At 35.5% G+C, this 17,062-nt stretch overlaps 2 protein-coding genes across 3 annotated transcripts; both read right to left on the bottom strand.

Moving 5' to 3' along the window:
• Positions 1-848: 848 nt before the first annotated feature.
• Positions 849-3,982, bottom strand: LOC135674436 (mannan endo-1,4-beta-mannosidase 6-like). The gene is made up of 5 exons (XM_065184272.1): positions 3,553-3,982; positions 2,495-2,692; positions 2,090-2,212; positions 1,706-1,917; positions 849-1,613 (listed from the first exon to the last, which is right to left on the bottom strand). The coding sequence occupies exons 1-5, from the start codon at positions 3,925-3,927 to the stop codon at positions 1,202-1,204; spliced, it is 1,320 nt and encodes a 439-aa protein (XP_065040344.1). The 5' UTR covers positions 3,928-3,982; the 3' UTR covers positions 849-1,201.
• A 324-nt stretch (positions 3,983-4,306) lies between these two features.
• LOC135674435 (uncharacterized) lies at positions 4,307-11,815 on the bottom strand. 2 transcript variants are annotated; one of them, XM_065184271.1, is made up of 4 exons: positions 11,671-11,815; positions 10,091-10,208; positions 8,677-8,845; positions 4,307-7,803 (listed from the first exon to the last, which is right to left on the bottom strand). In XM_065184271.1, exons 2-4 carry the CDS (start codon positions 10,202-10,204, stop codon positions 4,646-4,648), a joined length of 3,441 nt encoding a protein of 1,146 aa, XP_065040343.1. In that variant the 5' UTR covers positions 10,205-10,208; positions 11,671-11,815; the 3' UTR covers positions 4,307-4,645. The 2 variants fall into 2 exon arrangements, with proteins under 2 accessions (XP_065040343.1, XP_065040342.1); XM_065184270.1 differs by having other exon boundaries at positions 11,597-11,726.
• Positions 11,816-17,062: the final 5,247 nt, after the last annotated feature.

The raw sequence follows: 17,062 nt of genomic DNA on the forward strand, positions 1-17,062 counted from the left end.
AACAAATCAGTTCCTCATATAGGCAGATGCAATTGTCTCTTGCACCAACCACTCTTGTATTATTATTTCCGTGTCTTCTTCACATTATGAATGAAAGCTTCCTTCGAAGCAGCAATCACTCGAGCATGGAATCCTATTGTCAGAAGTCGAACGTTGTTGTCGGCAATGTAAGCCCCACACTGGCCGAGCAACCTTGTAATCTGTAATGATCATATAATGATGTATTTGGACTCATTATAGAAGGGTTTCCATTAAACTAATCAAGCTTATTACAGTCAATAATCCGGTTTTCCATGTGGTTGAGTACCGATGTTGTTGAACTGCTAGTTTTGCCTTTTGGAGGAGGCCAAAGAGATTTGGATTTAGATGCCTTGGGAAGTAGTGATATAGGAATGATCGAATTAGTGTTTAATTGCTGTAAATATAGCATCTTGCATATGTTTTCTTTGTGCGTGGTAGATTGTGTTGAGGGCTTATTTTTATGTTCTTCCAGAACTATGCGGCAGATATTGCGCCCTTGAGTAGGGCTCGGAAAGGTCACCCGTTGACTTCTTGTGGGGCTATCGGTCTTAAATGGAGGGCCTAATCCTTAAATGACCATCTGCTATCTGCTTGTTATACTCCTAAAGATGAAAGAACTGTTGAATTAGGTTCCATCCATGAGAGAATAACTAAGAAAGCTGTAGAACTTCTCAGCAAATGTATGCTAGATTGGGATGATTTACAACTCCCAAGCTCTGAAGGAGGTATGCTGGATTGTTTGATGCTAATGTGTTAAAACAGTAGCTCCTGGTACATTGGTTACACATGATAAGAGAAGGAATAGCACTGAACAAGATGCATGAGTGTATATTTCAGAACAGATGTGATATTTCTTTTGGACAAAAAACAAGGAATTGATCAATTTATTCTCACAAGTAATTACAAGTAATCATGAATAAGTTTGTTGTCTTCATGTGCTACATACTCTTCTAATATGGAAAAAAATCCATCATGTGTGCCAGTGAAAAATAACATACAAATCCTTTCCATCCTTTGTCGCAATCGTTTCCATCTAGTAGTTGGTCTTTTTGTCTGAATGCTTCTGGTGGTAGCTCGCAGGATGTCAAATCTAATCTCTCTCTATTTCATAAACAAATCTCTACGTCGTTGATCATGTCATCAAATAGCCATTTCTACCTTGGTTGGAAGTCTTTGATCCTTAGGATGGTGGCTCCAAACAGCTCTGGACAACTTCTCTACTTGTGTTATCCTTTGTCATGTGCAACTTTCTCAGTCGACAAGATTGTTGTGCTATCAGTTTATATGTGGATGGGTGCTCGCTTGCTACCAATGAGAACTCATCCTGATAACTCTGCATTCCTTCAACCATCAATTGCCAGATTAAAGCACCCGCTGCAGCTTGCCCCTTCTTAGCTGACTCGTATACTTTGTCATAGACGATCTTCAGTAATATGTCTCTGTCATATGTCCCATTTTTCTTTACACGCAAATGGGAGCCAACCTCGGAGAAGAGGACTGGTTTCTTTAGCACATGCTCACTATCATTGACGTGAGAATCAACCCAACTTGAGAGATACTCAACCTTTTCTTCCAGGCTTGCCTTTGGAATCCTACAAGTAATGGTCACATGTCTTCAATGCTAAAGTGCAAAATAGCAAGTGTCATATAATGAAACCAAACCAAGAAGGTCACCATCACCAACCAGCTATCTGGATATGCATGTACCGAAGCGAAATCAATATTCTCGATTGCTGAGTTTTGTATGAAGTCAGAACCAAGTGAAGCTGCCCATGACCCTGGATTAGCACCCAACCGGTCGTTCCTTGCAGGTCCATAAAACCCTTCAAGCCCCACTGTGACAAGATGTTTCTCATCCAAGCTCTTTACATAGGATGCCATTTCAGCGATCCAGGCCTGTTAGAAGTGCTTGATAGAGTTAAACTTCTTGAAACTTTTTTCAGTCATAACAAATAAGCATTTGTACTTTCACATCGCCAGTTTAATCTTGAGAAATTTACACACTGGCATAAAGTAATAAACTAATAGAAAAGTAAGCGAATTAAGAATTCATAGGTTGTTTTATTACCTGAAGAAGTGGACCGGATGAATTGTATTCACATCGAGGCTCATTAATGAGCTCCCAAGCAAATATGGCAGGTTCATCGCGGTATCTGATGCCACTATATGTGTTCTTTCTTGAAATTATTGCCTGTACACGCATTATATTAAAATGGTTGGGCACTAGATAAGGATTCGAAAATAACTAAGTACCATCATCTGATATAACCATCCTCATGTTCACCAGAGCAACTATTGAGCAATGATTTAACTATTTGCAGGTAAAAGACCATAAATCACTATGCAATCATCTGTTTCACATTTGCACCAGTGTTGAACAGGAATCTCATCAAGATACTATTAATTCACAACAAAGAAAATTAGCATCTTGATCCAATTTACTCTGATAATCACATGTGCATAACCAGTATACCTTAACATAATCCTTATAGTAGCCCTTGATGGTTGGATGCGAGAAAAATGGATCTGTGGAAGTTGACACATTGATCCCAGAAGCTTGTGCCCACCTAACGTACTGAGATTTTCCCCCAAATGCGCCGAGATTGTTTACAAGACAAAGAATTAACCGTATGTAATGCTTCCTTGCTTGATATATGACAAAATCCAGTGCCTGAGACCAAACAGAGTTATAAACAAATATGGTCTCCTTTTAGGAAAGAACCAAATTATAGAAGCCAGTGCCGTTGTAAGAATAATGCTGAAGTTGAAACCGGATGCTGATAGCTCAATATTCTAGTAACAAAACAATTTTTTTTGCTATAAACACCATAAACTGATTGAAAATTATCTTCTTAAATCAATTTTTACCTCATAAGCACTAGTTACCTGCAATGGTACCTAGTTGTAGTTATCAAAACAGAGCAACATTTTGTCATGTATCTATTTACTTGATTCAGCATGTTGTGTCGTGTCTAATGTGCTGATGTTGCTTATCATGATCAAATTCTATGCCAATTGAATAGTATTAATACAATTATCAGAAAAAAACTACAAAATAAACTCAGAGGCAAGCACTATCAAGAAAAGATCGAACTGATGCTATAAAAAAATTTGACACGACAGTGAGAGTATATAAAGTAGAAGAAACAGAACAGCATTGGAAGACTTCTTATCATATATATTAAGAGTGGAATTCAAGGAAACTTATGTTCTTTCTCATAGATAGCCATCACAAATTTTAAGCCATTCTCTGAAGTCGTCAGAGGAACAAATGGGAAAAGTTTCATCAGCTAAAGCCAACACGGATTTCAATTATAAATGTTCAATTAATGGTATAAGGTGCACCAATTTCTCATGTAGGTCAGTATCGGCATCGTCCATCGCTACAATTCAAGATTTTTCGAAACAGAATGCAATTGAGACTTTATTTCCCCATCTGAAGCCGACAATCCACTCAAAGATTCCAACTTTGTAAGAGAATACACGAGACCAGGAAAGATGCAGAAGCAGATAGGATGGGAGATCCAAAACCTGGAAGATCCGCTCGTCGAAGTGACCAGGGTAGATCTGGAGCGCGTTGGGTCCACCGTCGCTGAACGCCCAGGTCCGGCACACCGACATCCCCATCGCCCTCCCACGCCGGAGCATCTCCACCACCCGATCGCTGGAGTCGGACGACATGAGCCAGTAGGAGTTCCATCCGTTGACGTACGTCGGCGACCCGTCTTCGAGGTCGATGAACCGGGTCCCGTTCCTGCCGACGAAACCCATTTTCGGCTGGAGCCACGGGATCGGTATCCGGACGCCGCCGCGGCCGCCGTCCCCGCCGCTCGATGACCAGTTGAGGTAGCCGACGGCGGCGAGGAGGAGGAGGCCGAGGAGCGTGTAGATCCTCCGCTCCTTCATTGCTACCCCCCTCGGTTACCCAAGGTGGAGATCTGAACGAACTCCTCTTGTTACCTGATGATCGAGCGGGGCCCAGTCGTTGGAGGCTGCCGTATCATTGGCGGGTGGTTTTTAGCTTTCTACTTTCCCGTTTTACCCGATCTCAGTGGAGTTGAGAGTGCAACGGGCTTTAGTTCGAGCACGTGGGAAGAAGCGTGTGACGTTGCAATGAGAGCAGAGTGCAGAGACCACTAAAAGGTCAGCGACACAAAATCTTAGAAAATGTTAATGAAAAATAAACATATTAATTTACTTTTTGAAAGCTAAATCACTGCCATTGAATTTTTGGGAAAGCCAAACAGATGGATTCAACGAAATCTAAATATCCACCAGCACAATATTACTACCATATGCATAGATCATTTATTGATAAGAAATTTGACTCTGTTCATAACATTACATACTAACAATAACTTCAATACCATATTCTCTCACTAATTCTTCCACATGAATCTTGTATTCCAGAACCGAGGTAAGTTGCAACCCAAATAGCCTTCACACAAAATTTCCTGCAATCCGATCAACCAAGTTTCTTCCACTAGTATAACTTTTGGGCATTTCGATAGTGAACAAAAATGGATTTTATCTTTGAAAGAATTCTACATTTTTGCAATGGCCATCTGTGAGCTATCAGTTGGGCATTGGGTTGTAAGAACACTAATTGTTTCCAGTTGAGCTGCTAAGTCAATGATGCAAGTTTCTTCTCAAGACGCTTGGCAGAACGAAGAGCCTCCAAAGCCTCAGCCTGCTTACCTGCCCGTTTGAAATCGAGTGCTCGGAGCTTCTCAGCCTTGATTTGTTCTTCCAGAGCAGCTTTCTCGATGCCATGGTTCTCACGCTTGTCAAAGTTTGGCTGGGACTCTGTTTTATTATGTGGTTGTGGTTGACTGGTAATAGCAGGACCTTCCAATCCAATAGCTTTAAGGGCAGACATAAGTTGAGGATCGAGAAGATCCTCCACGACTACGTCTTCCATCGCTTCTGACTTGCTGCCAGACATCATGGTGCTTGAACCTTGGTCAAATTCTTCCAACTGTTTTTCCAAAGCTTTGGCCAATTCAAGTTCAGCCTCTGATTCATCTATCTTTCCTTCTCTACGCAACTTGAGAGCGTTTCGCTTGTGCGATAGGGATTCCTGTTGAATCCTGAAACGATCACGGCCTGACATTGGTTTCGCTGATGGGCTAGTTCTTTTCTCTTGCATGGAAGAAGTGTTGTCAGATGTAGAAGATGAAGCACCTTCCTTGACCACATTGGCCTGCTGACCATCTTCTAGACTCTTTTCTAACAGCTTCGCCTGTCTCAGTTCCTCTCTGGCTTCTGCTAGCTTCCCTTCTCTCTTCAGTGCAACAGCCCTTCTCTTGAGTGCTAGAATTTCATCCTGGAGAGCATCAACCCCATGTGTCAAATTCTGTTTTTGTGTTGCCGATATATTAGTTCCAGTGGCATTTGTTTCGTTTCTCTGAGATATCTGAAAATCCATTGTGCATGAAAGTTTACTACTCCCAGAGCAGCTCTTCTCGTTGGCATCGGTATCTTCTCCTTTTACTGATTCCCTAATTGATGAGTGCAAAGCTTTAACATCACTGCCAGACATTAATTCTACCAAATTAAGTGATTGGTTCGACTGATGCAAAATCGGATCTTCTACAGAAATTTCTTCAGTTTGTAGACCTGATTTTTGCAACATCTGCTTCTCTGTTTGCAAAATTTTAGGTACCATGACAGAAGCTTCTGCAGCTTTGTTTTTGTCACTTTTTGCATTCAAACCAACATCAGACACACCTTGTACTAGTACTGCTTCATCTTTTGGTATTTTGTTAACTGCAAATGATAATAGGCTATCAGAGGTGTTTCGCACATCACCAGCAGCTTGCTCCTTGCCGTAGAATTTTTGTGGAATCGAAGTTCCATAATCAATTAAATCCATCTCCATGAAGTTGGCACTACTAGAGACTTCCATTTCTGCCATTTGATTCTCCAAGGCTTTTGCTTTTTCGAGCTCTTCCTCAGCCTCCTCAGACTTTCCTTGGCGTCTTAAGGCCAGAGCTTTTCTTTTTATTGCTAACAGTTCTTTCTGAATGTCAGCCTTGTTTTTCTTCACCTTCGGTGGAACCAAAGAAGGTTCATTCATCCGTTTAGAAGTTATATTTGTCATGCTGACATTTTCAGCATTGTCATCCTCATTCCATCCCAAATTCTTCAAAAGCGACAACATTGCAGGATCACACATATCATGTTCTGTTACCTCAGTTTCAAATCCTTCCTCTCCGAGATCCAAGCTCCTGGCATCACCACCCTCATATGTCTTAGCAAACTCCAGATTGTTCTTTACCAGCTTAGGTTCAGGTCTTCTGGAAGCATTTTCCATCTCTTCCAGTTGTTGTTCTAGAACCTTTCCTTTCTTCAATTCTTCTTCTGCCTCATCGATCCGACCTTCCCTTCTCAATGTGAGCGCTCGCTTTTTCAAAGCTAATAACTCTTTCTGAATCATTAATTTACTTTTTGGTGGCGACTCAAAATGAGAGCTTGTTGTTTCAGAAACATTAACTTGACGGCTCAAACTCTTTTGCTTAAATTCAGATTCAGATATTTCAGGACTAGATTTCATAGTTTCCAGGTCCTTTTCAAGTAGTTTTGCTTTCTTCAGAATCTCCAATGCTTTCGAAACATTACCAGCTCGTTTTTGACTGAGTGCCTCCTTTTTCAGACTAAGTACTTGGCTCTGCAGTGCTTCTCTATCAAAAGGAACAGACTGCTCATCTTGACTGGCTACTTGTTCTTCATCCTCTTCAGACCAGCCAAATGATTTTAAGGCAGCTGCTAACTCTGGGTCATTCATATCATTATCAGTGACTTCAAAATTGCCATCAGCAGGGAGATCATCTGAGAAAACGAGTAAGTTGTCAAATTTGATATTAGCCTCAGGTGCATGGTCCAACACTAACTCATCTTGCTTGTCTTCGTCCATACTATTAATTAGAGCATACAGTTCGTCATCAGAACCTTCAGCCTCACCCAAGATCTCTTGTTCTTCTATTTTCTTTTCCAATATTTTAGCCCTCTTTAGCTCTTCCTTTGCTTCGGCAAGTTTCCCTTCTCTTTTCAGTGAGAGTGCCTTTTTCTTAAGAGCAAGGACTTCTGACTTATCAATAGCACCTTTTTTCATCCCTTGAGAGGATCTTTGAGTAACTTCTGCAAGAAGATTTGACAATTCACCCTCCAAACTAAGCTTTTCTGGTTTTTTATCTGCATTATGAAGATCTACATCAGACCATCCCAATTCTCTGAGTTCAGCTGCAAGGTCATTCTTTGCTTCTTTATCCCTTTGAGAAGTTAACTTCTGTTTACTGTCCGACTCTTCACGACCATCGTTTTTTGGGTTAGCAGTAACAGTTCTCATATTTGATGCCTTTAAAGCCATTCGCTGATTCTTCCTAATTGCAATTTCTAAAGCTCCAGCTTGCCTTTCAAGTTCTTTACCACGCTTAAATGCCTGAAGTGCTTCCTCTGATTTTCCTTCTGCCTTCAAAGTTTTATATTTTCTCTTTTCTTCTACTGCTTGATGACGCAATTCCTCTGGGTCACCTAACATGATATCAATATTAGCCTTGTTGCAAGTATCAACTGACATGCCTCTAACGATATCTTCTTCTTTTCCTGAAGAAGCAGACTCTTCCCTTAAGTTAGAGCAGGATGCACTGCTTGATAATCTTTGGAGATCAGAAATCACATCACTGTCTGATTCTTGTTCAGAAAGCAATAGATGCTTTCCATCTGTTCCCAGAATCTGACCTAGAACTTCTTCCTCATTCTTCAAGACCTGTTTTGTGTTAACTGCAAAAGGAATATAAGAAGAAAATGTTGATATTTCCAACAAACTTTGAAGCAGGATCTCTTTGCATGATACACTAACAACTTAATCTACCAAAAAATTAGATAAACATATCAATTACATTCTGCTGTAAGATATATCTGTAAAAAAGGAAGTGGAATTCCATTGTTTCTTTTTTTGTTTTTTAGCCCCTCATTGTCCTTACATATCACTCTCCATAAGGCATTGATCTTTCTTGGATCACTCTCTCTTTCTCTGGAATCACCATCTACAGCTTCACCTAATTTTGAAGAAACTGATTTCATATCATGAGCACCTAGAATGATCCTTATAAGAAGCCTGCTCAAAAAGCTGCATGCTTCTATCAGACAGCAGACGTAATATTCACCATCCGGAGTTCGAGACCACTTCCCATCAGTATGGGCAGATTTAGAAAAAAGAAAAAATGCCAAGCTTGGTATTGTTCTCCTTAAATAAAGTTCAATAGTAAGCTGTGAAACTAATGTCAACCATCAGAGCTAGTGCAGAAATTCTGAATTATGACAATCTAAGGAACAGAGAAACTTATTGTAGATCCTAAAAAGATATATTACAGATGTATGATAGTTCACAGCTACGATAAATTTATAACAATTAGCGTAACCAGGATATCTGGCACACTGTTCATCTTCAAAGAATAATCAACATAAAAACTTGGCAATGAAATGCATACGAGAACATTTACTTATCATGAGCTCCTACATGTGATGCTCAACAAAGACAAGTGAATTCTTCATGATCACCTTAAATCTAGCTAAGTTCACTGCCAATAACCTTCAAGAACTCCAATAAAACAAACATATAATACTGCCCAAGAAGTATGGACCATCACTAACCCTTTGCAGTTTGCTTTCTGTGTCCATATCTCGACTGAAAGCGTGCTGTTTCCTCGATCTTTTTACAAGGATCACATATTCGGACTGCTGAATCACCTTGTCCACGTAAAACCATTCTTTGCTGGGTGCAAGTATTGCAAAACAAACCTCCACATCTGCGACAATGATGCTATGGCAATAAAAGTAATACATCATCAAGAAGGATCATTTTTTTTGTCAAAAATATTCTGTAAAGCATAACACGACATAGCTAAACACAAAATTCTGTAATCGAAACAGATCAACACATTAAAAAGGTTTTAATGTTGTAGAAAGTTCTACTCACTACCTATCTTGTGTCTAACTGTAATAGTGCCTGCATACTTCTAAAGGTCAGAAAACTTGTAAAAGATAAGAAATCAGGATAATAGGAATAGTATCTATCATAGATACATCTAGCATCAAAACCAAGGAACCAACCAGTAAACAAGCCACATTCAGAAAGGAACAAAATTTCTCCACGAATTCCAAAATAACTCATATAACTATCATTGGACAAAAAACATGTTCTGTTCAATTATTGATTAGAAAGTGGAACAGAAAATGGTTCCTTTGCATGATTTAGTTAACAACAGAGCAAGAATAAGCTTGTTCCGTGACCAAGTATGCATTTCGACAGGTAGAATTACATTTATGTGACAGACAGTATGGAAAAACAAAAGATTCCTTTGTGACCAGCAAAAAGAAAATTCTAAGAAGATCAATATCTGATTGTGACTTGTATTGCTTCTTGGTATACGGATAAGGCTAAGCTTAAGCCATTAGATTTTGGTGAGTGACATTACATAGTTAACACATTGGAATTGGATCGTGTAAGAGCCATAATACAATTACTAAATTTAAAGTTAATACACCATTGCAATAGGAATTTAACAATCAAGCTAGCATGTGGGAAATTATTTGGTATTGTTATATCATTGTTTGCCTAATATTTGGCAATCTTGATGAGGTTAATCTCTAGTAACTAATTCTTGTTCATGATTTTTTCTTAAATGGCCACTGAAGCACAATATAAAGAAAACCTGTTTGGTCTCATTCATAGGCAAATTACTATGCAGAAACAGGCAAGAAGGCTAAATTCATTGACATCAATTAGAATGACATTTCCAGTTTTCTTCTTTTATTTGTGTGCATAGATACAGCATCATTATTATAAATTCAGGTGCAAAAATGGAACAACAACTGAGGATTAAGGACAATAAGAATCTAAGCAAGTATGCCTAATTATTTTAGGACTTCAAGCTACTAAAACCCAACTGATTATACAGCTGAAATCATTGACAGAAACTAATTTAAAAGGAGTTATAGGGAAAAAAAAGGAAAAAAAAAAAGATGGTAATAGAAAGAACTAAGAAGTACATCAAAAGTTGCATACCTTTCTATTAATAAAGGTGAACTGAGATGCGCAACCCTGACAGTGTGATGCATCTAACACCCAACTTCCTCCTCGCATTGAAGGCTTTGCTGGCAGGCCAATCTTTTCCAACATCTTTCTGGTAGTATAAAGGAATTTGAGGTGAAGATAACAAAACAATTTCGGCTAACTTTCAAAGTTCAATTCTTCTGTATGTTCCAAGTTAGTTGTCTTTATTGGAGTGCAAAGAACATTTTTCAAAAATTATTCTGCAAAAGTGAGGAATGATTAACACTTATACGGCACAGAACTTGAAAATTTTCCAGGTTACAATGATGAAACTTTAACTTAGGTGGACAAGATGGATCACACCAACGATGTGGTTACTTTAATTAAAAAGTTCAACATGTATACTTCCTTTATCATCAACCATGATGAAGTCAAACCACAATCACTCCGAATACTACTACCAAACTTAAATCTGTCGTACATGGAGTGGTCAAATAGATGTTAAACAAAAAAATTAAGTTCCCTAGGTCATTTATTATAATATCCAATATTGATGTTATAATACTGAAAATCAATTTCGACATTTAAAGGCTCCGACTTCATGTCGATTTCCAAGGCAATAATGTCACCAAGCATGGTATCTACTCCAAAAGGAAGATTCATTTTTTTAGTTACATTAGTCCGATAATGTTGGCTTTGTCAATTAACACCCAAAGAACTCCTCAAGAGTTAATATCTTCTCATATATGAGTTCCACCAAAGAAACATGCAACCTATCAAGGACCCAAGCTCAACCCATGGGAACCTAAGCAGGTCCACACCTTGATCGGGAGCCCTTCTATGAAATACCTCTTGGCTTCTGGATATAACCTATGCCAGACTGCTAGCACCTCTTTTCCTTCATCAGAGATGGGACTAGTCTGTTCTGAAGTTAACCAGGCACATGTGAAAGAAGCAGTCCAAGCCTTAAATTACTATCATGAGGATTTTTTCTCATCGAAGCAGATTGCAGGCATATGTTACGCATGAGCAAAAATTTCTACAGAGTTCAAATTTATCAGGTTGAGGTCAAATCTCTTTTTGTTATGTGCCAACTACCAAAAATCCATATTTGCATATGCTTCTCCAAATACATGAGTGATGGACAATGACTAGGTACTACTCAAAAGCTCCTAATAGCCAAAACCCACCACGAACTATCAACCATTGCATGTTTGCTAGATTACAAACAAAACTCCAGAACATTATGTTGGTCGCCCTGCCCTGCCAAATCTAGCTTCGACCACCCGCACTTCTCTATCAATAGATTCGATAAAACGAAGATATTTCTATAGGATAAAGATGCAAATTCCACTTAAATCGATCCCCCTTAGGCGCGACCAAGGTACTCTCGCTTAAAATCAATCAACAAAAGAAGAAGAGAAACAAAAAGAGGACTTAAGGAACCCTAAATTGGGTCATTGGCAGACCTGACCAAGAGGAATGAAATCGAGAAGAGAGAATGACGTTTAGCCTTACATCAGCCGAGCCGGAACCAAAAAACGTACGCATCTGCAGAGGGATCGGATCTGGAAAGCGAGGGTTATCATTACCTTGGACTGGAAGATTAAAGCACACTGGATCGATCGAGGCTGTGGCGGTCTTCGTCCGACCCTTTTGATGGGGCGAAGGAACAAGGAAAGAAGAACCGAAAGGGAGACGCGAAAAAGGTGATTACTTTGCTCAGATATCATTCGTTCGTTACACCAAAATCCTCTGGCTCCTATCGCCTGTCGCTTGTAATGCAGGGAACAGGATTTCTTGTGGTAGAATCCTGTCCTACGTCTTCGACTAGACAGGCACATTTATTTCCATTATTGTTCTGCTATCCTATTATTAATATCTTAGTGATAGAAAGATTAAAAAAATCGTTTATTCCATTTTTAGCAATAATCAAGAATTTATACTATTTCTGGTAATTTTTATTTATGAATAATATCAAAAAGTCAACTGCATAAAATTAAATATAAAATACTTTAGAAATTATATCTTTAAATTGTAATTTTTAAAAATTTTGAACTCTGAAATTACTGTAAAAATAATATTTTAAATCTTGAATTTTGAAATTGACAAATTCTGTTTAAATATATATATTTCGGATTTAAACTTGTATTCTGTGATTTAAAAAAAATCTAATTTTTGTTCCTCTGGATTTTGTATATATATATATATATATATATATATATATATATATATAGGATTGAAATAGCTGTAAGGAGTTGGTAAAAGAAAATTATTATTTACTGTAAATTTTCTCTGTTATAAACACTCTTGTTATTTATAGGTATTACTAACATATATACCAATTTTAAATTAATTATGTTTTCTCATCAAATGAATATAAAGACTGCCATCCTCTAATGATCTCTAAGAAGAGAAGATCTATATGACTCAACCAAAACACTTTGTTGTGCTAAGTATGTAAACTAGTTCTGACATTTTATTGACTTAAAAAATTGATAGTGTTATCTTTTCCTTTGATTTCAATACTAATGAATCTGATTATTATTTTTATTGCAAAAGAGTTGATGATAAATTTAATTTTTTAATCTTTATGTTGAACTAGTGATCTTGATATTATTAATGAAATCAACATATTTTTATCATGTCATTTTGAAATGGAAGATATTGGAGAAGTAGATGTGATTTTCATAATGAAGATCATATATGATTCAATCATTCTGTCTCAATCTAACTATGCCCAAAAATTATTGAAAAGTTTGGATAATTATTTAATTAATTCTACACTTTATGATTCTAGTGTTTATCTCTTAAGAACATAGGTAAGTCTATGAATTAAGAAAAACATTCTTATATTATTGGATCTCTTATGTACCTCTTTAACTGAATCAAACTTGACATAGCTTATACTATGTTTAGATTAAATAAATATACTAGCAATCCTAGTATAAAATATTAAAATATTTTAGAAAGAGTATTTAAGAATATGTACTTGAGGGTTATAGTGATACCAATTGAATTTTTGATTCTCTTGATATATCTTTACTTCAAGTGGTAGTGTTATCTGTTGACACTCTACTAAGCAATCTATCATTCAAAGTTGAATTGATTGCATTATAAATCATATGTTTAGAAGTTGAATGGCTTAAAATTTTTTATCAAATTTCAATATATTGTGATTTAAGAGCTGCACTAGAATTTTATAAAAAAAATTATAAATTCAAAAATCAATAAAAATCAATAGTAAATATTATTATAGTATATATACTATTATAGTATATATTATATACTATATGTTTAATAGTGAACATTATTTATAGTATATATTATATACTATTATAAAGGCACCTCACTAACCACATAGTATAAGTTTGAGCATTACTTCTTATTTATTCACATTATTTTTAATATTAAAATATTTTAAAATTTTGTGGGGGATTGTTAAGATTTAGTAACAGAAAATATCAAAAATTTACATTTACTCACTTTTATTTCTTCTTTTGTTTCACTTTTCATTTATTCACAATTCCTTATAAAGCTGATAGATTTATTCAAATTTTCCTCTCTTAAAGATTTTTCTCACATTCTTTTTCTGTTTTCAAAATGTGGCTTAGGGTAGCGTAAAACGCGATTTTGGGTTTTTTTTGTTGTTTCTTTTAACCTTATCTTATTTATTTTAAATATGATTGATTTATGTTCTAACAGTATCATCCATATAAATTGATATAGAAATAATACTACTAATATAATTATAATTAAAACATTTGATACCTTTAGTATGAAATTAAAGAAATATAACTTAGCCACGGTCTTAAGCATGTATTTTTTTTAGATCCATGCACTATTTATTAAGAAATAATCTAAAATATAAATCATTCTCCCAATTTGTGAAAAATGAAGGAACAATGGGGAAAGTTTAGTTGAGCAACAGTGAAGAGTGTCAATGAAGAAGAATTGATTTTTTCCTTTTCTTGTATCTCATCATTAAGTAGAAATAAGGAATGAACAGTCTCTTTCATACAATTAGGAATTTTACATTGTTCATATAAATGCTCCAACACAATCTCCATTCCTAAATAGAAAACTTATGCCTCCCTCCTGCATAGTTTGGCCCACTAAGCTTAACCCATTCATTCATTCATTCATGAGGAGAGGTTTCTTATGGAGTTTGTAAATGGCATATCTCCTTTCTTCATCAAAGTCACTATCTACTTTCAGATGTATGCAATAACATTCTGCATGATCCCCTCAATTCTTATGAAGGTTTGGGCAATTGGAGATGGAGGACATCCATCCATCACCTACCAAACTGGAGAATATTAGTACCAAAATGAAGAATAATAGTAGGTTGAAAGATGAGAGGTTTTCTAGTAGCATTATATGGACAAGAACTAGAAACCAAGTTGGGCAGTATACATGATTGACATCCTTGTACATCATCACTACCCAACTGATGTGATACTTTGAAGCCAGAGGAGCATTCATTGACTATGATAGCTGACATAGCCATCAGTTCTATCCTGAAGAAACTCCATCTTGGTTTAAGGAACAGCTGCAGTGGATTGACAGACTCATCTGACAAATATAGTGGGGGTTGGCAACAGCAACATTTACTCGAGCTGAGTTTTTCTTCTGATAAAGATCAAAGTGGGGTTCTCATGATCAAAGTTTTTCACATATGTTTTTCTTTAATGTATACACACATTACTGCAGTAAAAAGTTAATATCAATCGATATTTTCTTTCCTAAATCTCATTAGGTTAGAATATATAGGACCTAATTTACTGGGATAATTTTTTGTCATTAAGTATCCTTTAACTATATCCATCTATCTTAATAAAAATAATAACTTATTTTAAAAATATGAAATTATTAATTAGACTCGGAGTATCATATCTCCATCAATCATACTAGCGAAAGAGAAATATTTCATCATCAAATTAATAGCGGACTATTTAATCATCTATTAACCATTATTTGTGGTCCATCAAGAGGGTTGGGAGTATATGCCTCTTGTCCACAGCACATGCCTTCATATCTGTCCATTCAAAATAAATAATATTAATATCAATGTTAAAACTAGATTGGGAACTCATGAGATCAGAAGTAACCAAAGCTTGAAATGAGAATATGAAAGATCCTAGGCTTTCTTCCTTACATACTTCTTCTCAAATTGCTTTGGATTTTGTATATTTGCTTGAATAGCTAACATTCATTTCAGATTTCTTCTTTTTCTAATTCCTTGATGATGTTTCTTAATTGACTAATTAAACTACTCTTTTCATGAAGAAGAAACATATTATCTACTTTTTACTATGATGATGAAGCTTGATCTAAAACATTTTTATTAACTTGGTTATATCATATTTTTAGAATATGTTAGATATAATTTTAAATCCTTAATCGATATATGAGTCAAATACATCATTACCATATCAATATATTTTTTGGATTTCTTATATGTATTCGATTAAAACAATCATGTTATGTACAGTATATATATATATATATATACCATTAATTCACTATGTGTAATACTATATACCTTGCTCGCAACTACAACTAATAACTATACACAAAATGGTTGTATTGAAATATATTGATTGGCATTTATTGGTCCAAAAGATAATAGATTCGAATATATCATTTTATGGTAATCTATCAAAATCTTTACGAACTAAGTAAACTGATTGACGTACAATTTAATATTGATATAATATCATTCTCTTTGTTCCTCTTTCAGTCTATAGTATGTAATAGTAAAATGTTAGATTATATAGTTCAATAACTTAAGATAATATATATTAAAAAGATTAATTAGATTCTAATTAAAGAAAATAACTAATAAAAAGAGAATATTAATCTTAGGATATTATTTTGATGAGAATTAACTTCCTCTAGTCTTATATTTAGAGGGCCTTCTTGTATTTTAATCAATGATCATAAATATCACTAATTATAGTGGTTATATGTCAAATAGAAAGGAAATGAGAATGATATAGTTTCGTACGTATCTAAGAAGGCTTCATGTTTTCGAATGTATTATGATATAATTTAATAATATTATGAGATCTTAATTCTATCTAAAGATTTATCGTATAAAAGTTTTTCTAACATAATAATATACCATAGGTTGATATCGTATTAAAAATCGATACTTATGGTCGACGATCCTTGATTTAAACATTATATTAAACATATATAACATTTTTGGTGAGTGGATGATAGTAGAGGTCAAATGACCTTACTCCAATCACACTAACTGATGCCAAATCAAAATATCTTAAAATGTAGTCAAAATAACACTAATCAATCAAGATAAAGTATAGGGAAGTCTATCGATACACGCACACGCACGAATTGTAGCCACACACCTTCTTCCACAAAGAAAACATCACCATCCATCACTCCAATTACAAGTCCAATTCATGTAAAGAAGTAGGGACAGCTCATGTTTGTGATTGTGCATGATTTGAATGATCCTATGCTCTATTATCATTATCAAGAACAACTATTCACCCACAGCTGTCTCAAGAAATATAAAATGATGAGTTATGATTAATAATAATAATAAAATATTAAATAAATTATGAGCATATAGTCTTTCATAACCCCCAATTAGAATCACCAAATGATTCATGGATTCCAAATCAAATCGAAACTGAATTTAGATTTTTTTTATTTTTTTTATTTTAAATTGTTTTTAATAAAATAAAAAAAAATAACTATTCAATTTTGATTTTAGAATCGACATATATACGATATCTATCGATTCAGATATACCTTTTAATCACTAGATTAAAGTATTCACACATCTCATTTATCTAATCTCACATCCGAGTAAGTCAAATCTGTAAAGCATTATATAATTATTCATTAAATGAGGATTTGAACTGAAGGAGGAGTAAATCTTTGTTTCATGCATGGATATTTGAATCCCAAATTTAAGATAAAAAGTGAGTCAAATACATCCAATCATACTGA

Source organism: Musa acuminata, chromosome BXJ1-5 (genome assembly GCF_036884655.1).
Source record: "Musa acuminata AAA Group cultivar baxijiao chromosome BXJ1-5, Cavendish_Baxijiao_AAA, whole genome shotgun sequence".
NCBI lineage: Eukaryota > Viridiplantae > Streptophyta > Magnoliopsida > Zingiberales > Musaceae > Musa > Musa acuminata.

What these genes read in the sequence shown, in the direction of transcription:
- LOC135674435 (XM_065184270.1), bottom strand. Translation starts at nt 11,667, where the DNA reads ATGATAACCCTCGCTTTCCAGATCCGATCCCTCTGCAGATGCGTACGT. An exon ending in TCACCTTTATTAATAGAAAG is followed by an intron (nt 8,846 to 10,090) that starts GTATGCAACTTT and finishes TTATTGCCATAG; the next exon opens with CATCATTGTCGCAGATGTGG. An exon ending in CAGAAAGCAAACTGCAAAGG is followed by an intron (nt 7,804 to 8,676) that starts GTTAGTGATGGT and finishes TTCCTTTTGCAG; the next exon opens with TTAACACAAAACAGGTCTTG.
- LOC135674436 (XM_065184272.1), bottom strand. Translation starts at nt 3,927, where the DNA reads ATGAAGGAGCGGAGGATCTACACGCTCCTCGGCCTCCTCCTCCTCGCC. An exon ending in CATCCGGTCCACTTCTTCAG is followed by an intron (nt 1,918 to 2,089) that starts GTAATAAAACAA and finishes CACTTCTAACAG; the next exon opens with GCCTGGATCGCTGAAATGGC. An exon ending in CATGCATATCCAGATAGCTG is followed by an intron (nt 1,614 to 1,705) that starts GTTGGTGATGGT and finishes CATTACTTGTAG; the next exon opens with GATTCCAAAGGCAAGCCTGG.